Source organism: Camelus dromedarius, chromosome 11 (assembly GCF_036321535.1).
Source record: "Camelus dromedarius isolate mCamDro1 chromosome 11, mCamDro1.pat, whole genome shotgun sequence".
In the NCBI taxonomy this organism is placed as follows: domain Eukaryota; kingdom Metazoa; phylum Chordata; class Mammalia; order Artiodactyla; family Camelidae; genus Camelus; species Camelus dromedarius.
The window spans coordinates 59,091,312-59,119,306 of NC_087446.1; the positions used below are offsets into that span (position 1 = coordinate 59,091,312).

General features: G+C 38.7%; 1 protein-coding gene across 4 annotated transcripts in view; it reads right to left on the minus strand.

The window, feature by feature from the left end:
* LOC105096750 (17-beta-hydroxysteroid dehydrogenase type 6) overlaps positions 1-27,995 on the minus strand; it is a 147,237-nt gene that overhangs the window by 85,607 nt on the left and 33,635 nt on the right. For all 4 annotated transcript variants that reach the window (XM_064491140.1, XM_064491142.1, XM_031462358.2 and 1 more), the window contains one exon: positions 2,179-2,388. In XM_064491140.1, the coding sequence (XP_064347210.1) occupies positions 2,179-2,236 (58 nt within the window). In that variant the 5' untranslated portion in view covers positions 2,237-2,388. The remainder of the gene's footprint in view (positions 1-2,178; positions 2,389-27,995) is intronic.

The following is a 27,995-nucleotide window of genomic DNA, read 5'->3' on the forward strand; positions in this document are numbered from 1 at the left end:
TCTGTCCCTTCCCACCCGCTGTCCCCCTGGCTACCACAAGTTTGTATTCTATATCTATGAGTCTGTTTCTGTTTTGTATTTATGTTTTTTTGTTGTTTTTTCTTTTAGATTCCACATATGAGCGATTGTCTTTAAAGTGAGCTTTATTAGTGAGCTGACCATAAAGTTCATATGGAAATGCAAAGGACTTAGAATAGCCAAAACAATGCTACAAAAGAAGAACAAAGTGGAAAAAATTCACACTATCTGATTTTAAGACTTTCTTTAAAACTACAATAATCAAGATAGTATGGTATTGACGTAACAATGAACACACAGATCAAAGGATCAGAATAAAAACTTCAACATGACCCACATTTTATGGTCAATTGATTTTCAACAAAAGCTGTTCAATGGAGGGGGAAAAATCTTTTCCACAAATGATTTTGGAACAAATCAATACCCATCTGGAAAAAAACTGAATCTCTACATACTCACATTCAGTACACAAAAATAATTAGAGATGGAAAATAGACCCCATGCACAAGCTAAAACTAAAAAACTTCTACTGTAAAACATAACAAAAGATCACTGCAAACCTAACATACGTGTATTTCTTATATAGGCCACAAAAAGTCTGAACCATAAAAAAAAAAAATAGAAAAAAATAGACTTCTCAAAGTTAAAAAAGTTCTGCTCTTCAAAGGACACTACAAAGAAAAAAGACAACACACAGACTGGAAGTAAGTATTTGCAAGGTGTCTACAAAGATCTTATATTCAGAATATATAAAGTACCCTTACGACTCAATAATCACAAAAGTAATGACCCAATCTTTTAAAAATGGACAGACGATTTGAACAGACCCCTCACCAAAGGTTACAATCAAATGTCAAATACTTACATCAGTAGGTGCTTAACATAATTAGTCATCAACGAAATGCAATTAAAATGAACCTAAGAGACTACCCAATTACAGTGGTTAAAATTTAAAAAGACTGACAACCCCAAGTGCTGACAAATGTGTAAAGCAATTGTAACTCTAATACATTAATGATGGAAACGCTGACTGGTTATATAACCACTTTGGAAAATAGTTAGGCATTTCCTTGCAAAGTTAACATACATTTACTATGTGATGCAGCAATTCCACTTCTAGATATTCATTCAAGAAAATTGGAAGCATATGTTCATACAAAGATTTATACATAAATGTTCATAGCAGCTTTATTCAAAATAGCCAGAAACTAGAAACAACCCAGATATTCACCAATAGGTGAACTGCGGTATATTTATACAATAGAACACTACTTACCAATAAAAAGGAACACATTACTAGTGTGTACAATAATATACATAAATCTCACAATCATTATGCTAAGTGAAAGAAATCAGACACAAAAGAGTACGTACTTTATGTCCTTTCAAGTGAAACCGTTAGAAGGACAAATCTACATGATTAAAAGCAGATGAGACCCCCCCGGTGAGGTGGGGATGAGAAGCGGGGATTGAATGAAAAGGATACGAAGGGTAATAGGGATGTTTTGTATTTTGGGGTATTGGGTATGCTTTATATTTCAATTGTGGTGGTAGTTATATGCATGGATATACTTGTCAGATTTCACCTGAAAATGTGTGTGCTTTACTGTATATAAATTATACTGCAGTAAAGTTGGTATGTGAGATACTGTACACCCACTCAAGTGACTACAGTTAAAAAAGACTGTAAAGATGTAACCTGCAACAGGTGTTAACGGGGAGAAGACACTGCTGGTGGGAGTGTTAAATGGCACAAACACTTTGGGAAATTGTTTGCCAGTTTCTTATAAAGTTGAGCAGATGCCTATCTTATGACCCAGGAATTCCTAAGTATTTTCTCAAGAGAAATAAAAACATGGGACCACCTGGAAACCTGCACGTGAATGTCCACAGCAGCTTTAAACAGGAGAGCAACAAACTGAAACAACCCATATGTCATCCAACACGTGTAAGGATAAACAACTGTGGTGCCTCCACACAGTGAGACACTGCTCAGCAACAGAAAGGACAAACCGATAAGTGGAGCATCACGGATGACTCTCCACACGGAGGAGAGGAAGCCTTGCGCCACAAAAAGTACATACTGTATCATTCCACTTACATAAAGTTCAAGAATAAGCACCACTAACTCTATACACTGAAAATCAAAACAATTCTTACCTTTGTGGGGAGGACTCATTGGCAGAGGTGCAAGGGAACCTTCTGAGGTGATGGCCATGTTCCATATCTTGGTAGGGGTTTAAGATCTGTCCATTTCACAATAAGTAAATTATATCTCACGTAAAAAAAAAAAAGCCTCAGCCATGAAACTTTTCTCTTCTTTCTAGTCTCTTTCATAATCTAATCTTCAGGAAGCACATAGAATAATACCTAAAAAAAAAAAAAAAAAAAGAAGTAAAAAACACATGTTCTTGGTTGGAAAGACAACAGCATATGAAAATCATCACTTGTACAAATAACATTAAGTTGAATACATTTTCAATTAAAATCTCAACAAAGTTTTGTTACAGTTATTTCATTTTGATTTCAGAATTGAAAAAAATGGATTTAAACTTTATATAATCAAAACAATACAGTATCAGCACAGAAAATGACAAACAGATTCGTGGTACCAGCTAGAATTTATTTCCCATCCTCCCTGGTAGTTGGGGGTGGCCATGCATTTATAAGTTCAGGCTTATAAAATGAGCATGGAAATACTGTGTACCACCTCCAAGTGTGATCCATAAAAATCTTACACGCCTGACTCCCTACGCACATTTCCACTTCTGGCTAACTGGAATAGTGATGACTACCCAGGCAGGCTTAGAAACCTCATGTTGAAGATAGGGAGGCCATAGGTAGGAGGCAGGGTCCCCAAATTACTGGTTGGAAGAGGTAACTCAGGAGAGTTTCCACTCAGAAACATCCACATTGGACAAATTAGCGAAAAGAAAATAATTTTTTTGTAATATTAAGCCCCTGAGCTTGCAGTTATATACAGGTGTAGTTATTAGTGACAAATATACAAATTCAGTTCAGAATAAAGAGTTGATTATAAAATTAATTTTGGCTATTTAAGTGTCTAGTCACTGAGGAGAGATCAAATTAGACCCTGATATCATACATAGTATTAAATTGCAGGTAGATTAAAGAGCTATTTTTTTTCAAAAAGAAAAAAGAAGACACTAGTGAAACTTACCTACAAAACAGAAACAGAATCATAGACATAGTAAACAAACTTATGATTACCGGGATGGGGGAAGGAGGTGGAAAGGGATAAATTGGGAGTTTGGGAATTGCAGATATTAGTTACTATTTATAAAATAGATAAAAAACAAATTTCTTTTGTATAGTACAGGGAACTACACTCAATACCTTGTAGTAACCGACAATGAAAAAGAATATGAAAATGAATTTATGTATGTATATGTATGATTGAAACGTTATACACCAGAAATTGACACATTGTAACTGACTATACTTCAATATTTTTTTCCAAAAAATAAAACAAGTCTTGTAAGAACTCTTGATGAATACATATACACACAAATGGTTCCCTTTTAACCAAGCCTGGAAAATCTGAAGCTATTTTAAATGTAGTCATCTAAAAATCAATATAAACATTTTTACATTATAACGTTACAGAGCCTGGAGACTGGGTCATAAAATGCACCGCAACTTCCTCCTCTCTTTCTCTGGGATCTCGCACTCTGGAGGAAGCTGGATGCCTCAGTGTGAGCGGCCCTTGAGAGAGGCACACGTGGTGAGGAACTGGAGCCTTCTGTCCATGGCCAGTCCACGTACGGTAGTCCCTCCCTTTTCTGAGGCCTCGATTTCCACATTTTCAGATACCCATGGTCAACTGTGGCCCAAAGTATTAAATGGAAAATTCCAGAAATAAACAATTCATTTACAAGCTGACCCGAGTAGCTTGATGAAATCTCATGCCGTCCTGCTCCTTCCCACCCTGGACATGAATCATCTCATTGTCCAGCAAGTCCTGCTCATTAGTCACTTAGAAGCCATCTCCGTAATGAGATCGACTGTCATGGGATTCCCAGTGCTTACGCTTAATAACGTTTATTTTACTTAATAATGGCCCCAAAAGGCAAGAGCAGTGATGCTGGCAGCTCAGATCTGCCAAAGAAAAGTGGTAAAATGCTTCCTTTAGATGAAAAGGAGAAAGTTCTTGAATTAAGGAAAGACAAAAAATCATGTGCCAATCTTCTATCTGTGAAATTGTGAAGAAGGAATAAGAAATTCATGCTGGTTTTACTGTTGCACTTCAAACTGCAAAAGTTACAGCCACAGTGCACAGTAAAGGTTTAGTTAAAATTTGTAAAATACTTTGAGAGAGAGACCACATTCACTTAATTTTATTACAGTGTAGTTATAATTGTTCTATTTTGTTACTAGTTATGTTGTTAATCTCTTACTGCATCTAGTTGATAAAATTAACCTTTATTATAGGTATGCATGTATAGGAAAAAACATAGTATATATAAAGTTCAGTACTATTTACAGTTTCAGGGATCCACTGGAGTCTTGGAACATAACCCCTGTGGATGAGGGCGGACCACTGTGTATGTTTAGAAGCAAGTGACAGACACTCTTCTAAGAGCTCTACACATATTAGTTCACTTAGTTCTCATAACTCTTTGATGTAGGTTTTATGATCTTTATTTTACAGATAAGGAAATTTATGAAACTTCCCCAAGGTCATGCAGCTTAAAAGTGGTGGTGCTGGGATAAGAACAAAGAATATTTCCTCCCACATTCCTGGTCTTAATTACACACATTGTTAGGTTAGCAATATGATTTGGAGGTGGGAGCAGAGGACTGGAGGGCTGGAGGGTGGCGGGAGGAGGAAGCTTGGTGAACGGAAGAATAAAAATGACTGAATGAAGAAAACAATTTTACAGTATCATCACACTTATACATCTGTAAAATTAGCATATGTACATAAAATCATCTTTAATAAAAAGAAAATTAAGTATTATAAGAGAATATATTGGAAACTTTAAAAATTGGTTTCTCCCACACAAAGAGAAAACTGTCTTAACTGTAACTAATTCACTGTAGTTCCCATTTTTATTAATATTTCATTCAGGCAACAAATATTTAATGAGCACCTACTATGATGCTGGGCTAAACAGTGAGTAAGATAAAGCCTCAATCTACTCAAGGCATTGACAGTAGCGGGAGATGGAAGTCAGCAAATTTGCCGTATAATGAAATTGTGCAGCCCTCCTCACACCTGTAATCCCATCAGGACAGACATAATTGGTTTTCAAGTCACACTAAAAAAATAATAATAACGTGTACATTGATATCTGTGCATCAAGTATGCTAACCGCTTGCCACTGCTAGCTTTCCCCAATTCCTCCTACTAAACCTTTCTAGGCAGCCAGGCTCGGCTATGCTAGACTACACCCGCAGGCCCCAGTGAGCATAAAACCTACACCAAAAGGGAAGAAAAACAAGAAGAAAATAATTCTTGATTTGTAAGTCTTTTTGCGATTTCTCAGGCTCAGTCGTGATCAGAGCTTTGGCCAGAGCAGAAAAAGAGAAGTCATATATACACAGCTACATCTTCTTTGATCCAGGATTTAAGTTAAGTGGTTTGGATTTACACACAGCGGCTAAACCCACAAATCTATAAATGCACAAATCTATGCTGATCCCATTTGGATGGAGACCTTCTGCAGTGTCATTTATCAGGCTTCACGCAGGGATTGGTCAGAGACTCTCTTCAGAATCACTCTTCAAATTACTTTATACGTCGAAGCCGATTATACTAACAAAGTATTTGCTGAATGAGTGTCTCAGAATACTAAATGCTGATTTTGCAAAAACCCCTCGCAATTAGAATCCCTTTGTGGAAGCCAAAAATCTGCCAAGCAAGGGCGCATTTGATTATTGGAGACTCACTGGAACAAACTGTGCTCGTATTCATTCCTATTTCATAAACTGCCTTAAAAATAGGCCTGGAATCATGTCCTGGGGTTTTTTTCTATGAAAGTACATTAAGGCAAAATAAGGTCATTAAGCGCCTCACTGCAGAACAAGCAAGAGAGAAACAAGAGACTGAGGCCCGCCAGGCAGGGCATTTTCTCTCTGCAATTTTATATTTCTGGGGAATCTTGCAAAAGAGCCAACCAGAGAAAGAAGGCATAGAACTTTCCACTGAAGCAGCTCCTAGGGCATTGACTGGCGTGGCATATTCAGTCTTTTTTTTCTTTTTTGAATAAATGACTGGTTCGCCAACTGCTTTTTCTACCACTTGCCCTCTTTCTCTTGACAATCCAGTCACATGGTTTCTTTTTGCCGGTCCTGCCCCTATCTGTCTCAGGCCTTTGCACTTGCAGACCTCAACCAAGAATCCATCCCCGGTTTTCTCCCAGCTCTCCACGCCTACTGCACGTTTGAAAGAGTTCTTCCCTGGCTACTTTCTCCGAAGGAATCCCACCCTCCAGATTCACATCCTTTGCCTTTCTCTTGCTCTGCTTCCTACAGCAGGCCCCCTCTCTGTGGCTCTCGTCTTCATTTCTTTTTGACTTGTTTATTGCCTGTGTCTCTCCCTGGAGGAGGTTGAGCTCCATGAGAGCGGAGCCTGGCTGAGTCACCCCCCCCCCCCCCCCCGCTCTATCCCTGGTGCCTCGCGCTGTGCCAGGCGCGAGTGCTAAGTGGTAAGACACTCAACCAATATTTGTCAAATCAATGAAGGCACAAATGGACACAGAGACTGCTCATGCCTGTCTAGCTCCAGTGAGATACACTTAATGTAGACTCAGAAATCATCTTTTTTTTTTAATTAGGTGACTACATCATGCTGGGTTTTCCCACTTGAATATCACCAGGCCCACAGCCACTCTGTGCCCCAGTGCCTGCTTCTATTTCCTGCCCAGTCTGAGCCAAGATTTAAAAACTAAAAGAAAAGGTGAAAGAGAACCTTTAAATCAACAAGACTGGTTTTATTTCCCTGAGGGCTCTAGATCATTCCTGCTGCGGACAAGCCACTTAGGCACCCTACCCCTTCCATTTCCTCTCCTCAGCTGTGGGGCCAATAGGGCTATTAGGGTTCATGAGATCATGCTTCTAGAATGCTGGCAGGTGCCATATGCATTTTTTAAAAACATAATTAAAATGCTATTTCCTCTCTTCACCTTGGTTTTCTTTTTGTTTCTAACACAGGGTCCAGGGTTCCATCTCCTCCTTCCCACAAATTACAGAAAGTCATTACCACGGCATAATTGCAGCTTAAAGGGGCCTTTGAGGTGAGGGTCTATTTTGTAAACACAGCTCTCCCTGCCTCCTGGCACTGAGCCCAAGGCCTGATGACATGGTGGTAAACACGGTGATGGTGATGGCTCTGACAGCCTTGTTCCTTGGGGCATCATGACTGCAGGAATCAGTGCCCCGCCTCCCCCCCCCCCCACTGGGCCTTGGTTATGGAGGCTGATTGGATTCTAACCATCAACACTGCAATTATACAAATGCTCCTGATGACTTTGCCCTTCTAATCATTTTTATCATTTGGGGAATCATCCAAGTCTTTAAAAAAAAATGTTTTTAAGGATATCTGCTGAGGCACATTGCCACAGATTTTACTCTGTGTTCTCGGCTGCCTCCATATCATTTTGCTGATTAATCGGGACAAGGAGGGTGATGCACTAAAAGGTTTACACTTTGGTAAAATTCTGATAACCCCTATGTCACTGATCACAGTAGCTATATGCAGACAGAGCACCCACTTCCCGCAAGCAGGATCATGAATGAAAATGAAAACTTGTGCCCTCAGTCAGCTGTGGGAGAGTGCTGAGTGTTGGGGCCTGGGACTTCGTGGACAGTTTACAGAGTAGTAGCAACAAGCTGATCACTACCCTCCAGAAAGACCAGGGTCAAGCCATCCATCCACTGGTGTATCCTACAGCCTGACGCCCGGGATGCCGAACACCTCCTCTGGTCTTCAGCACAGCCACTTTGGAATCTTAGCTCCTCAAACAATCCATGTACCTTCCTGATTCAGAACCTTCACATATGCTTATTCTGTATGCCTGGAACTCATTTCCTCTCAAATCTTCAAAAACTTAGTTCCTAATTATCCTTTTGGTGTATATGAAATGTCACTTCCTCAGAAGAAATCTCCCTGATTACTCAGTCTAGATCAAAGCATCAGCTACAAAGTCTTAGGCTGTAAGCAACAGATACCCGACTGAAAGTGTCTTTAACAACGAGAATGTATTTTTCCTCACCTAACAAGTGTTCTATGGCATACAGCTCTGGATGACACAGAAGTTCAAAGTTATGTTAGAGTCCTACGTGAGTTTTCTGCCACTTTCTTGACTTTTCCCTCATGGTCACAAGATGGCTACCACAGCTCCAAGCATCACGTGCTCACACAACAATATCTAAAGTAGGAAAGAAGGGGAGAGTTTTCTCCTTACGTGTTTCTCTCTTTATCAGGGAGCAAAATCTTTCCCCAAAGTGTCCTGTGCAACAGACTTTCACTCAGATATCACTGGACAGGATTTAACCACATGCCCATACTCCTATATGCTAGGGAAGCCAGTGGGAGGGGGTGTCTGGAGATTTTTGTTTCTGAAGGAAGCAAATTTCATTAGCAAAGGAGAAGGGCTGTTGGGCAGGCAATCAAAGATGCCCACACAGCAGATTCTTCCATTTATATGTTCTCGTAACACCTTGTACCTTTCTTTATACCTCTTACAACGATCGTTTTTATGAACTAGCCCTCTGAACTGTATACTGCATGAAGGCAGAGTCTATGTCTTACTCGTCCATCATTCTATTCCTGTTTCCTAGCATAGTGCCTGGCCCCAGGTCTAGCTACATAATTTGTGGGACCCATGCAATGTGATAAGTGGGGCTCCTCGTTCAGAAAGCAGGATAGAAATACTATTAAGAGTATTTAAACATAAAGTGTTTACCTCCCTGTTCTCTCTCTCCATGTGCTGGGGTATTTTTATTTGCTACTTAAGATTGTTCTAAGACAAATTTAAACTGTAATTTGTCAGGATGAATTTTTACCATTCATCTTTATATTGTGTTTCCAGATCTAAATGCAAATAAGAGTGCACTTAACACATGTGTAGAAACATCGGAATTACAGTTTGTATTTTGTAGCTTACACATGCATGCGTATATTCTTAAAGAACAGCAGATATGCTGCATACAACTAACTCAATTATTTAAATTCACTTCTTTATATATACACAGTCTACCAACGCTGTCTACCTTCAGCGTACTGATGAGTACAAAATAGCTGAAAGGAAAATGAACTATCTTTCCCCTTCTGAATCATCATTTTCAATGAAACAAAACTAAGAAAGGATATGATAAGTTTCCTTTATCATCCATGTTTCTTAGAACACCAATGTCTTCTCTCTGTGTTTGAAGCAAGTTCTGGTTTGAATGGAAAGTGTGGTCTCTTGGGGCTGTCAGCACTCCTGCATACTTAGTCCTAGATGTCCCACGATGATCTCATACTAGCTTTGCGTCTCTCTGAACTCCTGCCCATCGTGGGTCCACTGGAATCCTGTGCTCCTGGGTATCACCTGTGCTATACGGGAATGGGCAACAAAGAATATGGAAGATACGTACGCTGTGTGTATCTCCTCTGCTCACGCTCCACTGTCCCGTCGGACTTCACTTTAAAAAATCACATGTTCAACCACAAAATTAAGAACTTCAAGATGGTGACAGCAAAGCATTAAACCAAGCACAGGGCCCTTCTGAGCAAAGGACCCTCTGTGACTGCACAGGTCACACGCCCACCGAGCTGGATATGTCTGGTTCATCTAGGTGCTCAATAAATGTTTAATGAATGAGTGAATCCCTGGCCTGCTTTCTCAAAACTCCCTTATGTTTCTGACATTTGCTCTGAGTGAGATCCTCAGGCTCTTGAAACCTTTCCCTGATCATTATACTAAGCTCAGATGGAAGGCACACTAGGCTCTTACATGTAGGGACATGAACTGTACACTCCATGGGGGGCACATGTAGGGACAACTTGGAGGAGGGGAAATGTTGAAAAACTGAATCAGAGGAGTTTAAAGATGAAATCAATAGTCCAGAATTCAGAGCCTAAATAGGCACACTAGAAGACGCTCAACATAGCTAATCATCAGAGAACTGCAAATGAAAACCACAGTGAGATGTCACCTCACACCTGTTAGAATGGCTATCATCAAAAAGACCACAAACAACAAGTGCTGGGGAGAATGTTTGTTCATTCAACTCTTGTTCATTGCTGGTGCAGCCACTGTGAAAAACAGTATGGAGGTTCCTCAAAAAACTAAAGATAGAACTACTATATGATCCAGCATATGATCTGGGTATATATCCAGAAAAAATACAGTAATTCAAAAAGATACATGCACCCCAATGTTCACAGAAACATTACTTACAATTGCCAAGATATGGAAGCAAACTGAGTGCCCATCAACAGAAGAATGGATACAGAAGATGTGGTATATACACAATGGAATACTACTCAGCCATAAAAAAGAACGAAATTTTGCCATTTGCAACAACATGGTTGGACTCTGGAGGGCATTATATGAAGTGAAATAAGTCAGACAGAGAAAGACAATTATTGTATGTTACCACTTAGATGTAGAATCTAAAAAATAAAATAAACTAGTGAATATAACAAAAAAGAAACAGACTCACAAACATAGAAAACAAACTAGTGGTTACCAGTGGGGAGAGAAAAGTGGTCAAGGGCAATATAGAGAAAAAATATATATATAAAACATATATATATGATAATATATAAACATATAACTGAATCACTTTGCTGTATGCCTGAAACTAACACAACACTGTAAATTAACTATAATTAAGGATTTTTAAAAACCTTCCAACTGTTCAAAATCCTTGCAAAATTAGGTTCTTGCCTCAGCATGCAAACCAATGACAATATTGTCCCCAATTTATCCTCATATACTTGCTTCCTAACAGTCCCTTTGCTGTAGTCGGTTGTGGCTATCCACTGATATTACTCATGGCCTCCTATTTTTGATCAAGCCATCTAGATATTTGATATTCCCCCATTTCCTACTCACCAAGTTTCCATGAACTTGCTATTGGCCCTACACCTGTCTGCACTCTCTACCTGCAGTGCCTCACTTTTGCCTTCCCTGTTCTATTTTGAAGATTTAACACACATTTTTTAAAATATATAAGTTCGCTTTATTTATTCTTTTCCCAGGGTTTGAATTTGACAGCTCCCTAAATATTTGCTTGTGAAAATACCCTCTTTCTTTTGCAAGTGTCTACAGTTCTGCATTAACCTTTGAAGAGGACTGGAACTTTTCATTCTTTCTGCTCTCTGTGTGAAGAACTGTTTTATACTGTGAACTTCTAAGCCTCACCCCTAAAGTATGACTCTCACGAGGTATTTTTTGGCTTCAACCTGCTTGAGAACTAATAAACTCTCCAAATTTCAAAAGGAACAATTTCTTTCCACACACACAAATACAAAATCCCTTGTGGATTAACAAGAATCCACTAAGAGAGATCAAGCAGTATTTTAAATTTCTAAGTATTTCTACAAAAGCTATATAGTTCATTCTGTATTCCAAATACTGACTTTTACTTCACACAGCCATTGGCTTACAAATGTACTCCAATCTCCTTGGACTTAAAAACAAACAGCTCCCTTGACTATAAAGTTCTTGGAAGAGTTGAATCTTCTTGGAAGAGTTGCTTCTAGTCCAGAACGCTACCTCCACATTCTTAATCTCTTCTGATACGCCTCTGCCTGCACATGACACCAAGACTGTTTTACTATCATCTCTGTGTTACTACATCCATAGGCCACTTCTCTTTCCTCTTGCAGCAGCACTCAGCACGGCTGCTTACTCCATCCTTCCTGAAATATCTCCTTTCCTGGCTTCCACGGCATCACACCTCCCTGGTTCTCCTTTTATTTCACTGAGCTGCTACCTTTCAGACTGCTTTGCTGACGATCCGTCTTCTCAACCTCTAAGTGTTGGAAAGGCCTAGGGCTACCTAGCAAACCCTTTGAGATCTCACCCAATTCAACAATTCAGATCATATCTACACAATGACGAAAGCCAAATCACTTCTCCGGGTTTGTCTCAGTCACGAAATGTAAGTCCTTAGACATGCACATCCAGTGGCCTAGTTGACATCTTCACTTACGTGGCTCAGAAATAACATGGTTAAAACAGCTCTTGACTCCACAACACTTCCTCAGTCTTTCTTTCAGTTTTACCAATCCTAGCAGAAGGCACCCACATCCATCTAGTTTCTCCAGCCAAAATTCCGTAAGGTAAATTTGATTCTTTCCCCTCCTTCACCCTCCACATCTAATCTATCTGCCAGTCCTCTGTAACATCGAGTCGTATCCAGAATCATCCATTTCTATGTGTCTCCTCTAGCCAGATCCCTTGTGTAAGCCAACCTTACTTCTCCCCTGAGTCACAGCACAGCTTCTGGGGCCTTCCTACCTTCAGTCTACTATCTTGCACTCCCGCAAAATACTCTTCATCATACTTTCTTTTAAAAGTGTTTGATCTGATAAACTATATTTCAGTGTGTGATCTTTCTAAAAACGTGATCTTTTAAAAATGTGTAACAGATGATGTCACCCCCATCCTTACCCTAACTGCAAACACCCAGACGGCTTCCAATCACACTTACAATAAAACCTGAACTCCTAACACTAGTTGGCTAAACCTTCCATAATTTGGCCCCACTTGCCTCTTACCACTCTCCCCTCACCCACTCCACTCCACTCACAGAAATAGTCTTCAAGCACAGATTATTTCAACCCAAGGGCCTTTGCATTAGCTCTCTTCCTCTGCTTAGAATATTCTTCCAATCATTCTTTGCATAACTGCATATTCTTTGAGAATATGCACTTTGTTCTCAGCTTGAGTTTTACTCCCCCAGGGGACCTTTCCTGATCACCTAATCTAAAGGAATCCTTCCCTACTAATATTTTTCTATCCCATCACCTTGGTACTTGTCATATCCAATACTCTTTCTTTTCTTTCTTTCTTTCTCTCTTCATTTCTATTTTTTGCCCCAATTTTATCTGAGTATGAGCTCCATGTGAGCAGGGTCCTTGTCTACCTTGATTATCACTTGATTATGCACGGCCCCTCAACTGCCCTGGACACAGAGCAGGAGCTCGGGATTAGTGTGTCAGTGCTCCTCTGTGTGCACACACATGTGCGCGCGCACACACACTCACAATGCTGAACCAGCAGGGCACACATGATTCAAGATTCGGTTATCACAAAGCAGACAAGTGAAGATAAGCTTTCAGAATTCAGGCCTGCAGTTACCGACCTGGTGGGCGACTACTCTGAGCCACGCTAAGCCTAAGAAGAAGCCAGCAAGGGAAAGGAGCTCCTGATCACGGTCTGCAGGAAAGCAGTCGGACACTGCTTTTCCAAACAGTCCCCGGGGCTACGTTCCAAAGCAAGCAGGAAATGGTCACACTAGGGGCGTTCCACCCACTGGGTGGGAAGGAAGTATCTGAATCTCTCCTCCACTCCACCTGCCCACCTTGCTGTGAGCCCTAGACCACGTCACATACTCAAGTCCACAGCTCTGACCATGACCAACCTGTTTCACATTATTCTTCCTCCTCTTGACCTTTTTTTTTTCAACAAAGCTTCAATAGGGTAGCAGAAAAGAAAAGGGATTTGTTCCCAGTCAAATGACGGCTGAGAAAAAAATCAGAAATACCTAAAGTCAAGCAGGTAGACAATGTCAGAAAACACACAGGCAGTCAGAATTAGGTAGGAAAATACATTCACTCCAGTATAGATTTTATTTTCTTTTTAAAGACTTTGAACCCATTAAATCTTAGATCTTTAAAAATGCTCTCTTAGACTTGAGCAGTATTTGAGGAGCATCGATCAATTCTCCTCTTTAACTCTTGATGCAGAAAAACACATCGCTCCTATGGAAAAAAATCATTCTGGGTAGGGACTGACATTCTTTCAGAAAATATGAGGGTGTGTCTCAGATAAACTCTCCTTTTATTCTCAATAACTCAGGGGAAATTTTTCTGAAACATTTCACTTATACTACTTTACCAGACGCTCCAGGAAAAAAAAAAAGAGACAGTTTTCAAGAGTATTAAATATTTGAAAACCTAAAAAAGCAAGGCTGCCAGTTTTTCAGTATATTTTAAGCTAGTAAGTAGTAAATAAGGGCAACTATTGAATATGAAAAACATTATTCCCTAAAGTTTTGTTTGTCTGTTTTGACAAAATGCAAATGCTCTAACATTTTACTGTTAATTTCCCCCATAAATTCATTGGCTTAAAATATGCTTCTAGAAAAAAGGCAGCCTTCTAGCAAAATGAGTGGTAGTAAGACAGAATGTAGTTTATTTATGGACATACTTGTAAATTTCCATCTTTTAAAAAAATCTGAGTCATTAAAGCAAACACCCTAAGTGTAAGAAATTATGTTTAATTGTTTAGTAAGGTACCAAAAAACCCTCAATAAATGATAATGAACATTTAGTTTGACAAAAATATGAGATTCTTCAGCAGCTATTCATTCTGTTATATTGTTTTCTTCTTCCTCTATTTATCTGTCTTTCTATCATCTCTAACTAGATAATTGTACCTATTCTGGAAATTAAGGCCAAATGTTTAAGTGGTAATATTAATATAATTGTTATTTTGCCCAGAACACTGAACATTTAAAATGTTAATTCGCATGTTTATATTCACAAAGAGGAAGGAATAAATACATGTCTTGGTGGTCTTTCATTATTTATTGTTTTCATTTGCTTTTGCTCTTAAGGCAAACACTTTCATACCAATGGAATAAGAGCAGGACTGTGGTTTTGTAAGGGATCGTCTGTCCCTGATGCTCACTCCTCCCCTGTAAAGCGTAATCCCACGTGGCAGCATCACGGCTTGTTATCGTGGAAACAAGAGTCCTGATGGCACAAAGCGACATTTTGCGCTGCACTGGGTCACATTTTTAAAAAGGTGGGAGGGCACTACCTTTTTTAAAAGGGATATTGCAGGTGAAGAAATATAGCACACATAAGACTTGGCTTGTGTACGTCGTTTGGAGAAGATAGTGAATAGAGCTAAATAGGAACTGTGTAATAATAGACTAAACGTGTCAGATCAGCATTAGGGGTTAACCAGTGGAGAATTATTCTGATTTGTAAAGGATTTCAAACTTTAATTTTATTTTAAAAACCACTGTAGATAAAAGAAAGGGTTAGGGAATCAAAAGAGTTCTTCAAGATGAGAACACCTGCAGCAACCAGAAAGCTGGAAGAGGCTGTGAGACTCCTCTCGGCAGCTGTACAGGACAGTGTAAGGGTCCATGCTCTGGACCAGGCTCAGAAAGCCTACATTTGAATCAAGATCCCATGATTTTAGCTCTGTGAACGTGCCCACACTATTAATCTCTCTCAGTCTCTTATTTCTCTTTTGTATAAGAGATTCATACTTACGACATAGTACAGGGTGTCGCGAGGGTTCATTAAGCTCATGCATGTAATGTGCTTATCGATGCCCTCTATAGGACAAGTAGCCCCAAAATGTCAACTGTGGCGATCTAGCCTGAAACCAAGCCTAGAGACCCCAAGAGGTCATGTGATTTACCCAAGCAATTAGCTACAAATATTTCACGCTGGATTTCCACTTCCAGACTATGGGATACACAAAGATTTGTTAAGACATAGTCCCTGAACTTCAGTGGCTAGAAAATGAGTATGATGAACTGGAAAGAGTGAAGACTTTTGTTAGAGAAAGTAGGTTAAAATTCCAGAACTGCTCCTGACAGCTATACGACTTGGGCCAGGTATCTGAATTTTTCATAGTTTCAGTTATTTTACTTATAAACTCTGTTTCATGGGGCTAGCGGATCTCTCCTGTACATACAGTGCCCAAGCACATGGTAGGTCTTCCATATATGGCTTCTATGGTCTCGAAGGAAAAATAAAATTGAGTTCACATCACAACATTCTTTCATTCCTCCTCATCCCAGAAGAGGCAGAGAGGGAAGGTACTATAAGACACAGGTCATGCCTACAAAAATAAAGTTAATTTAAATCTTGTTTTGAGACTATTTTGCAGGATTGTGTAATCCCCCGAAGTAACAGGAAGTGCGCTCAGATGTCACAGAACAACAGCTGGGACAAACCAAGATATAAGAAAGCTCTTCTCAGTGAGTGGCAGGGGAGACTCATCCCTAAGTCCTGAACAAACACTGCCTGGTATGCAAGTCCCTGTTTGGCACCTCTGCCTCCAAGTGCCTCCTGTCATGAGCTCCACAGCAAACGTCAATAGCTGTGGTGTAAGGAAGCAAGTAGCAGTAAGGTTTTAGATAAAGACAACCAAATATTAAACCTAAAAGTAGTGCTTAATAGTGATCCACCAGTTTGCCATTACTTTTGGTAAATGGGAAATACAATGGCAAATGATACCAGACATGACGGAAAAATTTTTATTTTTATTGTCAGTTATCACCTCCTCCCCTTCAAACATGTACAAGTGTTGCTAACCCGGAAAAAAAAAAAAAAGCACTGATTTTGACTTTCACCTCCATCATCCCAGGCAAAAAGAAAAGAAGAGGCAAGAAGCAGAGAGCACGAATCTCTAGAGCAGATACTAGCCCTGGAACAACATAACACTGGCCGTGAGAGCAACCTGTCATAGTCGGCCAGCTCACCAAGAAAAGAGAAAATGACACTGGAAGCTCAGGGATGCTATCATTTTAGGGAGCAACTGCTTCACTCCGTCCTTAACATTTTGATCCTGGGAGCTTTTATGGCTTCCTCATATTCCCATTCTTTCTTACAGCTTCTGAAGAGTTTCTTGGCAACTATACTTCACGTTAATGGTTCTTCTTATTTTTCATAACAGTAACTCAGGTGAACTGGAAAACATCCAACCACAGCTGCTTTTTTTTTTTTTTTTTTAGCAATTTTAATGTGTTCAACTTCTAACCAGCTCTCCATGGCTCCCACCAAGCAGTGAATTCAACCAAGACTTGTGCTAGTTGACCCATTTCCCATTATCCTTTGAGAGAATTTTTCAGCCATTCCTTCATTCCACTAACACGACCTTTGTCTCTTACAGAGCTGGTGGATCCCGGCCAGAGAGCGCCCATCCTCTCTTAGCCTGGATTTTGATCCGTACTACATTCTACACTGATTCCCACGAGGACTGTCAATGTCCTAAGTGAAAGATTTCCAAATACCCACTGAAAAGCGGAAGACAGTCTGTTAAAGGGAACTGACAAAACACGGGGCAAGTCACAAGTGGCGTGCTGAGTCTGCTCAGGACCCAGGTCATTTCAGTCTCTAGGGGCTGATGCAGGGGAGCCAGAGGAAAGGATATGGGTGACTCGTGATCATCATACAAGAAACGAACCAGCAAAACGAGCGAGCCATGTAAGGAGGAGCGTACGTCACGCGGGAATAAACATCAAGACTCTTTTAGCTGGAAATACATGATAGGAGACCAATTCGAGGTGTTTTGGTGGATTTTGGAATTCTGAAAATGTGTGTGTGTGTGTGTGTGTGTGTGTGTGTGTGTGTGTGTGTGTGTGTGTGTGTGTGTGTGTGTTGGAGACCTCAAGCTTCGTGTTTCACCTGTGATGGAATATTCTAAAAATGCAGGGTCTTTGCACTTCTAGAGTAAGTACAGGCAGAGGCTCAAAAAGCAAAGGCCTTTAATTTACATGACTTTTTTTTTTTTTTTTAAAGAAGTGCACGGGAAGTCAGTTATTTTGGGAATACATTCTGACCTATCTTAATGACTAAGTTGTGACAATAAAAAAACTATATAAGAAGTTTTCAAAATTAGTATTTTTTTAGGTATTCTTTCGCATTTTAACTTTTGACTATTACTTGTACGCTGTATCCTCCTATCAAGGAAACCACCAGTTTAAGAAACTAATATTTATAGCACTCAAAGGTACCTCTAAGTGATTGCACTACTTTGTTTTTCAAAAACAATAATGTGTGCGTGTGCGCATGTGTGTATACTGACATGCTAACAGCCCTTCCTCCACTGAATATGAATTTGTGTTTCTAATGTCACACCTGGACATTGGATCCTGAAAAGCACGAATCACTCTCAGTTTTCTCGTTCTGATCCTCCTTTCTGGCACCATGTTGACTCTTGGATATTTACTGAATACTGCAGCTAAAATCAGTATTGAAAAGCCTGTAGCTGTCTGTGACTCTCGGAGGTCTGCTTTTGCACACTGCTTTCACTTAGAACACTGCTGCTTCCAGCTCGTAAAGAAGTGACGCTGCTGGCCATAATTGTTTTCCAGTGATAGCCAGGTAGGTTATGTTGCTTTCAGCTGTGTTTCAATGAATTTTTAAGTCATTTATCCCCCCCTGGCTTTCAATGCCTTAAACTAGTGGCAGGACAAGTGAGAAAGAAATTTGGGAACAAATAATACCAACAACGCATGATTGCTTGCCTGGAGTTTAGGCATCTGAAATAAACACACAACTTCAAAGAGGATATGGATAAGGAGGGAAAGGTTAGGGGAGGACAGGGGAAGGAAACACGTGAGGGAAAAATACAGAGAAATACAGGCGGCACAGGGCTCCTACCGTACTGAATCTGAGGAATTAAAAGTTCACAAAAGCAAAAATAAACAAATGGGGTTACACCAAACTAAAAAGCTTCTTCTGCACGGCGAAGGGTACTATCAACAAAATGAAAAGGCCACCTACTAAATGGGAGAAGATATCTGCAAATGAGATAGCCAATAAGGAGTTAACAACCAAAGTACATAAAGAACTCATTCAACACAACATAAAAACAAACAAACAAAAAAAAAACCACAGTGCCATTTTAAGATGAGCAGAGGAACTGAATAGATGTTTTTCCAAAGAAGACACCCAGATGGCCAACAGGCACTTGAAAAGAAGCTCTATATCACTCATCATCAGGGAAATGCAAATCAAAACCACAATGAGATATCACCTCACACCTGTCTGAATGGCAATCATCAAAAAGACACCAATTAACAGAATAAGAATCTTGATCTCAGAGAGGAGAAAAGGGACTCAGAGAGGTTGAGTGATCTACCCAAGGTCACACAGCTAGCACATAAGTAGTAGAGCTGATATATAGCCTCTAACAACATCACTGCCATCATCTTTGTTATCATCATCATGCCAGACCACCACTTTCCCTCTGGGTACATGACCAATTTCTATTCCATTCCTTTGCCCAAGTGTTTGTAGACACTACAATGAAATAAATATATTCAAGTACTACTTAATAAAGGACGAATGTAATCATGGGAGAAGGACAAACTTTCTATATACTAGGCAAATTATCATTACTTACTTTCCAACTCTAAGTTGTATATATGAATAAGCTCTGATAAATAAATGGGGAATTACTTTTTGAAATCTCTCTCTATGTATATTTAGGTTACCTGAAGTACAAAGTAACCACCACCATAGCAACAATAGTGATGGCGCATTCCTATATGCTCGGCCTCTTCTATGTTCTTGACACTCTGTAAGGCAAAAACTAGGACTATCCTTGTTTAACAGATGAGGAAACCGAGGCATGTGTCCAGTAATGTGCTGGAGTCAGCAGGCTGGGAAGCAGCAGCACATGGGCCCTGAGTCCTCCATGGACCAGTAAACTATATAATTGTATGTACTGGCCTCAAAATAAAGTAATTCTAAGGGATTTTACTATCAATTCAATAACTGTAACTCTCTGTATATACTTTATTATAAATCCATCCAATTTTATATTATGCTTTTGAAACTTTTTTCTTGAAAATGACTTAACAGCATTATTTTCCTCATGATAAAAAGTATTCATTGTATGTGGTTTTTTTTAATTACTAAAGTAAACACAACCCTAGTGTGAAAAAAGAAACTAAAACATTACAGAAATATATAAAAAGACAGTTACAGTCCTATAGAAATGTAACTTTTTCCTCCATCCCTCAGCCTGCCCCAGTTTTCCCGCAGTGGATTCCAGGCCAGCATCAGTACCGCTGTGCCAGGTAACTTCCAGGGTTTGCTTCAGTTGCACTCAGAGGAACGAGAAAGAGGACAACTGAGAAGAGCTAAGCAGAGCAAAGGCAAGAAAGAAGGAAACAGCAGGCAGGACAAGATGCTCTGATGCTCCTCAAAGAAAATCAAGAAGACTATTCTCTTGTTGCTGAAAAACTGTATCTGAAGATGGTTCCAAAGGGGAAATATCAAAATATCTGGGCAAGAGTAAATTCATTTAGCACATACTAACTACCACCAGGCACTGTACGAGGTGCTGCAAATATACAGGTGAGCCAACTAGACGCGCTTCCCGACACAAGATTCTTACAACATGATAGTGAAGACAGACACATATCAAATAATCACATGAATATAACGTAAACTTAAAACTGTGATAACTGTTAGGAAGGAAAGTTCTACAGTGATATTTTGAAAAGATCTGATTTAGATGACTAAATTTCTGTGTGCTATGAGTAGGGGGGAGAGTTACTTATTACTTTAAAGATGAAGTTCACATCTTTTTACGTCGTTACTCAGGAATCAATGGAAAAGTTGTGCTCTTGTGATGCATGCAGTCTGGTTAGAGGCAGCATGCCAGACGTGTGACTGACTTGATTTTGTGGATCCAGGGCCACAAGCACTGTTGGGCACCTTTGAATTGGCCCACCCTTCAGCTACAGGTTTTTGAAACTGATAAATAGCAATTCAGAGAAAGATCAAAGGGTAGAAAGTGCATATGGCAAGTGAGGTTTGGAACCAGGCAAGTTAAGAGGCAGATATGTTTTGCGTAATATCAGAGAACAAGACGAAGCTGTTGGTATTTAAATGCAGTTCAAGAAAACAGTCACTGCTATCAAAAACAGGAGACTAGCAATTTGATTTCCAGGGCTTAGATCTCACAAAAGGAAACTTACGGAAAAGACGTCAGCAAAACAGCCAGCAATAAATCACCTTGGCAAAGTCCCGGCAAGTGGCGTTACCTCTCCTGTCAAATGAAAAATCTTTCTAACAATAACTTAACAGTCTATTAATGACTGCTCAGCTGATGTGCTGCAGGGAAAATAAGCCTTACATGTACTGATTTATAGAAGTTTATGGCATGATATTTAAATATAGCGGAGAATGAGTAATTCATTGGGCCATTTACACTTATTTGAATTAGCTGCAGAGAACGTTAAACCTGCCAGGTTTAGGGATTCCATCTGTATTTTAGTAGGGATTTGTGGGCATTTTAATTTTAAAAAGCTGGCATCAAGCTGTTGGACAGAACAATAGCTCGCAATTTCAAATTTTTCTGTAGGACACTCTGCTCTTGCCTCTGCCTGAGATTCCCAACCCAGGGTACAAAGAAGAAATCATTGACCTTCTAAAATTTCACATGACTGAGTCACTTTCCTAGGACAGGTTCTTTAGCTTTCATCAGATTTGCAAGGATGACACGATCCAAAGTATGTAGAATCACAAATAACATCATTTAAAACTTTCAGAACTTTTCTCAGTAATGTAATCTCTCACAATATGAAATTTTTATTTTCATGTAGTAGGTAGAAGTGTTTGTAAATACACACAAATAAATCTCTTTCTCCACACTAGTACATATTTCTACTAGAGTGCTATTGTTATGAATGTATGAGTAGATACCTATGTGAGTATATGCATATATATACACATATAAGCATGAAGAAATTTTAAATCAATGTAGATATGAATGTCATGTAAAATGTTACAACATAGCATACTTGTTTTTATGACCAAGAATAGGTACTCCCAAGGATTATAAACACCTTGAGAGTAAAACTATGTTTCATTTATCAGTTATATAAACCTTTTGTCTAGCATACAGTAGACACTCAATAAAACAAATGTTGAAACAAAGTGAATTGCCCAGTAAACCCGGTCTAAAATAAAATATCTAAGAAAAAAATGGAGTTTGTTCATGATTCATTGATTACAATGTGAGAAACGTATGAGAACCCAGGATAGATTTTTAGTTTTTTGGAGGGTTTTAATGTTGAATCTTACTGAAATAGATTTATAAACATACACTCTTTATAACCGACAAAGACACACTCTTTATAACCGACAAAGAATTAATTTCCAAAATATACAAACAGCTCATACAGCTTAATAAAAAAAAAAAAAAAAACCAATCAAAAAATGGGCAGAAGACCTAAATAGACATTTCTCCAAAGAAGACATACAGATGGCCCAAAGGCACATGAAAAGATGCTCAGCATGGCTAATTATCAGAGAAATGTAAATCAAAACCACAATGAGATATCACGTCACATGAGTCAGAATGGCCATCATCAAAATGTCTACAAATAATAAATGCCGGCAAGAGCATAGAGAAAAGGGAAGCCTCCTACACTGTTGGTGGGAATGTAAATTGGTGCAACCACTATGGAGAATAGTATGATTCCTTAAAAAACTAAAAATAAAGTTACTGTATGATCCAGCAAATCCAACTCCTAGGCATATACCCAAAGAAAATTACAGTTTGAAAAGATACATGCACCCCAATGTTCACAGCAGCACTATTACAACAGCCAAGATGAAGCAACTCAAATGTCCATTGCCAGATGACTGGATAAAGAAGATGTGGTGTGTGTGTGTGTGTGTGTGTGTGTATGAATATTACTCATCCATAAAAAGAATAAAATAATGCCATTTGCAGCAACATGGATGGACCTAGAGATGATCATACTAAGTGAAGTGAGACAGACAAATATCACTCATATGTGGAATCTAAAAATAATGATACAAATGGACTTATTTATAAACTGGAAATAGACTCACTGACATAGAAAACAAACTATGGTTACCCAAAGGGAAAGGGGGGTGGAGGGATAAATTAGGAGTTTGGGATTAACAGATACACACTAGCATATATAAAATAGATAAACAAGGACCTACTGTATAACGCAGGAAACTATATTCAATATCTTGTAGTAACCTGTAATGGAAAAGAATCTGAAAGAGAATATATATATATGTATAACTGAATTACTTTGCTGTACACCTGAAACACAACAACACTGTAAGTCAACTGCACTTCAATAAAAATAAGTAACTTTTAAAAAGAGACATACTCTGAGTTTCTTCTTTTAAAACTTATTTTACTCAACTATTTGAGAAATATATTGGGAGATTCAGGAAGTCAGCCATACAATTCTCTCTCCACAGTCCAGGTATATATGTATATATACATAAGCATGAAGAAATTTTAAATAAATGTAGACATGAATGTCATGTAAAATGTTAAGACATAGCATACTTTCAATATATGACTTTTACACCAAGGAGTAACAACAAATGCAGCTTGTTCACAAAACTTGACACGGGGAATAGGAAGAAAGAAGCCCTAAGAAGGGGATATTCGCTGCAAAAAACCGTTTTTGCCCTTACTGCAGTAAGTTTCCAACCCTCTTCCTGATGGAGCCCTTACTGCTTCTCCTATTTTTCTGTAACCTCTTCCTTCTCTACCAGGCCTCCATCCTCTTCCTCTAGATCCCCATGCACATCAGAAATAAAATGTAAACAAACAAAAAAAATCAATCTATTGTATTAAGCCCATGGCAAAATTTTAGCTTTAAAAATATATCTATAATTGCACACTTGGGAGAGTTTAAATTTCTAGTTCATTCTAATCAACAGGTGTGGAGACTCAGTCTCATGGGCATGGCCAACCATCATCCAGCTAAAGGTATGAGAGCAGAGTTTTAAAGTAATCTAAAAGTTTTATCGCCACATGATATTTGCATTTTTCTATTACTGTGGGTAATACTGATTGCTCCCCTCCCTGATAGCTGTACAACATTTGACAGGTGGCAGAAAGTTGACTGAGCTCAAGAAGAAAGAGCTCACCAAGGGCTGTATGCTCAGGGAAGTGGGGTGCAGATGGAGCAGGAGGTGTTGGGAAAGGTGACACTGTCAGCCTCATGAGGGTAAGGCTGCGCCTCGTTCATGCATCAGCCGTGTACAGCACACATCTCCTGGCATGTGGTGCACTTTCAATCCGTTTTGGTTAAATGAATAAATGGAAGATAAAGAGACTGAGCATAACCCCCCCCCCCAAATCATCAAAGTCAGAGGCGGGAATGTGCATGATATTGAAGAGAACTGCAAATAGATCAGTCCAGCACAGAGTCTGAATAAAGAAGTCATGGGAGGTAAGCTGGAAAAGTTGATGCCTTTCCTCTGAACTTTTCACAGTATCCGAGGTTGACTTCGACTACAACTTTACCACATTGCACTGTAAATGATGTTTGGTTCTCTCTGTCTCTCCCTCTAAAAAAGTAAACACTTTGCTTTCAGGGCAGGGACCACGATCCCCATGTACATGCCCAACATTTAGTACAGTAAGATGTCAATAAACCTATATTGAATGAGAGAATTAATGAATCCGTTTATATTACCTTGTTTAAGGCTCACAATAATGGTGAAATTTGATGTCAGACTAAGATGTGGATTTCATCTGGAGGGCAATGGGTAATCAACATGTTCGTGTGGGAGTGGAATATGACCTAAATGGGGAGGATCAAGAGACCAGTGTCATCTCATAGGTAGGGGTTGGTGGACTGGGATGATGGCAGTGGACCAGGATGGACTTATAAATGTGGAAAAACACTGCATACAACTCCAAGTACACATTGATATGAATACTATGTTGCCCAAATCACTAACGCTCTTGTTCTATTGATCTGTTTCCAGCTACCACCTACATAATAAAAATATCCCTATCAATTTTGGGTTCAAAATATTCTTGGCTCCTATCTTTCATTGTCTAGACCTTTTATTTCCCATAGTACAATTACCTACGGCACATTCATACCATGTTCCATCATGTATTTGGAGTCGGACAAGTATACCACAAATTTTATTGAGAGGGAAAAAGGGAAGAGTTCTACTACTTAACCCAGTTATTTTCATTGATGCTGTCAACAAAAGCATCATCAGACAATGCAACATGGATTAAATCAGGCCAAGAGACCTAGTTTTAGAATAAGAAAGCAGAATGTTCTAGCATTAGCTCACCTTAAAATTTTGTATGGAAATAAGAGAATGCTATTTTAAGACAGTGTATAGATACAGATCACAAACATCTAAAAAATTTTTTAAAGAGCCTTAATGGGTGTGTGTGTTTAATAACTTTTCTGTCCTGGACAACAAGTATTTTCATGACACAATTATCATCAAATTCTAAAGCTAACAAAATCTAAATGCAATTACTGTATCAAGGTTTAGGGAACAGCAATTAGATAAAACCATCAATTTTGTTTTATATGCTGTACTTCCCACAGTTAACATGTTGTTAGTAAGTCTAGTCTTACCAAGTGTTAAGAATAAAGAATTTTCTGGGAATTTATTAGTTAGTAAGACAATATTTATTGGGCATTTATTATATCCCAGACTGAGAAACTGGATTTTTTTCTTTTACTTAATTTTAATTCCTTTAAACTTAAATGAAAAAAGTGAAGCAGTGTAAAATATTTTTGCATTAAACACGAATTTATTGCTTTGGGAGGACTACAGTTCTCTTTAATCACCAAAAAATTAGCATCTAAATTTAAATTTATGCTGTAAGTATAAAACACGCTGAATTTCAAAGACAGTAGAGAAAAAAGTGTGAAATCTCAATAATTTTTATTTGATTGCATGTTGAAATAAAAAATATTTTTGATAGACCAGTTTAAACAAATTACCAAAATTAATCTTATTAATTTCTCTTTACTTTTTTCAATGTGACTACTAGAAAATTTAAACTTTCATTGTGGGGCTCACATTACAATTCTTTTAGATGGTGGTGCCTTAACATCCTGTGAAGTCAGTCACCAAAGCCAGGTCCTACTTCCTCAGGTCAGTGATTATATCTTCAAATGCCTCCAGAGTCTTGTAAAAAAAAGCATTTATAAATAGTAAGGGTGTGGGGGATACAGCTCAGTGGTAGAGCAGCTGCTCCCCATGTGGGAGGTCCTGGGTTCAATTCCAAGTACCTCCATTACAAACAAACAAGCTAACCAGCAGGCTTTAGGGGGAAAAAAAGTAAATTAACTAGCATACTTCTAAACTTAAGTCATTTGTTTGAATCCATTTTTCTTTTGCCTTCCTCATACTAATTAGTACCTGTCAACAAAAGGTAATGTGTTTGAACTTCACAGGAATGCATAAAATTTGCATGCTGTGATGTCTCCAAAGGTAAGACAGGATCAAACGTTCACTCAAAGAAAGATAGCTTAAATCAAGATCTAAAATACTTATTAAGAAGTCATTGCCCTTCCAGCTAAATCTTCAAATAGCACTGCAGTTATTTTGTTTGTTTCTATATTTAGACATCAGCCACATCTTATCTTTGGCTCTAGTGGTTACAATAACAATCCAAGAAAGAAATCAAGGAAGTTGGAAAGGCTTATTTTGTCTACATTTTACTTGTGAGCCGGACATATTAAATATAACAAGCATGTAACTAATATAGCAAGTGTCATATTCTGTCTCAACACTTTGGGTACCTTCTGGGATAAATGCACCCCTGTGCACATGCCCATATTTGTAGCCATGTTTATAGAACGTGGCTTAATCTCTCCTTCACCACTGCTGATTGGACAAGGAGTGTGTATCTGACCAAAGCTGAGCCAATCAGAAACTCTTCTTGGAATTTAGCCTTGGAAAACAGAAATTGGACTTTATTTTCCTGATGAATGCTAGAACTAGGACTTCAGAATAAGCAGAAGATGGGACCAGCAGGTGCACGCCACAGCACAGTAAGATAATGTACAGTAAGACTGAGGAAAAATGAAGTAAATGTGCTAAAAGAAGCAGAGCCAAGAGATTAAACATTCTAGGAAAGATAAAGTAAATGACTTTGGATTTGAATTTTCTAGTTCCTAGTTCCAGTGCCTTACGACATATCTTTGTAATTATTATTCTTTAGTTACTAGGGGTACCTTCAGACATTCAATAAATTTCTCTTTTTCATTTCTATCCTAAGTTAGTTAATAGGAGTTTCAGTTCTGACAACAAAATTGATCCTTGCTTTTGTCAACCAGACACTGGGACTTATTTTGAAATTATTGAAATTTCTTAATAGGAAATTAATGAGTAAAATTAATATAGGAAATTAACAAATAAGATATTAATAAAATGATAAAAGTACAGTACCCTGAAAGAAAAAATAGTGATTATCTAGAAAAGATATTTTTCATTGAATTCAAATATACTGGTAGTCAAAATATAAAACTCCTATTACTTTATTAAAAGTAGGAAGAAGAGAAAATAAAAAACAGGAAGAAAATAAAAGGCAGAAACAAATCACCTCTTGACTTTCTTTTCCTTCAGCAATGTCTACTCTTCCCTCTTTTATTTGTATAAGATCCTCCAACAAAAAATAAGCTTGGTGAGGATCTGAAAGTTAGGAATGTATGAATTAGCAAATAGTAAGTATCTAATGAGAGCTCAACATTATATAAGGTTCTTGAGGGAAGCAGCAGACAAAGAGCGTAGATCCTGACATGCAGGCAACTACAATCTAGTTATCAAGATGTCACCAACACCAGAGTCATTACTTTGACCTAGAAAACTAGAGTTATTTCTCTTGGATCTGGGTCTCAGAAAAAGCGTGGGTCTCAGAAAAAGCGTTAAGTCTCATGGTATTCAGGTTCCCTACAGGAAGAAGAAACGTGCACTTGGGAAGGAATCAGACCCATAGCCAGGTGGAGACAGACTCACAGCCAGGGATGTAATACTGAGCTTTAAGTCTAAAGAGAGAAGTGGAGATGGAAAAATGAGAAGTTGATGTAAAGCTGAGAGGTTCCAGATCATAATAAATATGAAGGAGGAGGAGGCCAAGGTAAGTAGATCAGAACAAGATCATGACCAGCAAGAGCTAGTAAGTGCCCTATTGTTGGGGCTGCATAAGAGGCCTGGCGAGTGGATGGTCGCTCAAAATGAAGGTGACTGGTTCAGTGTT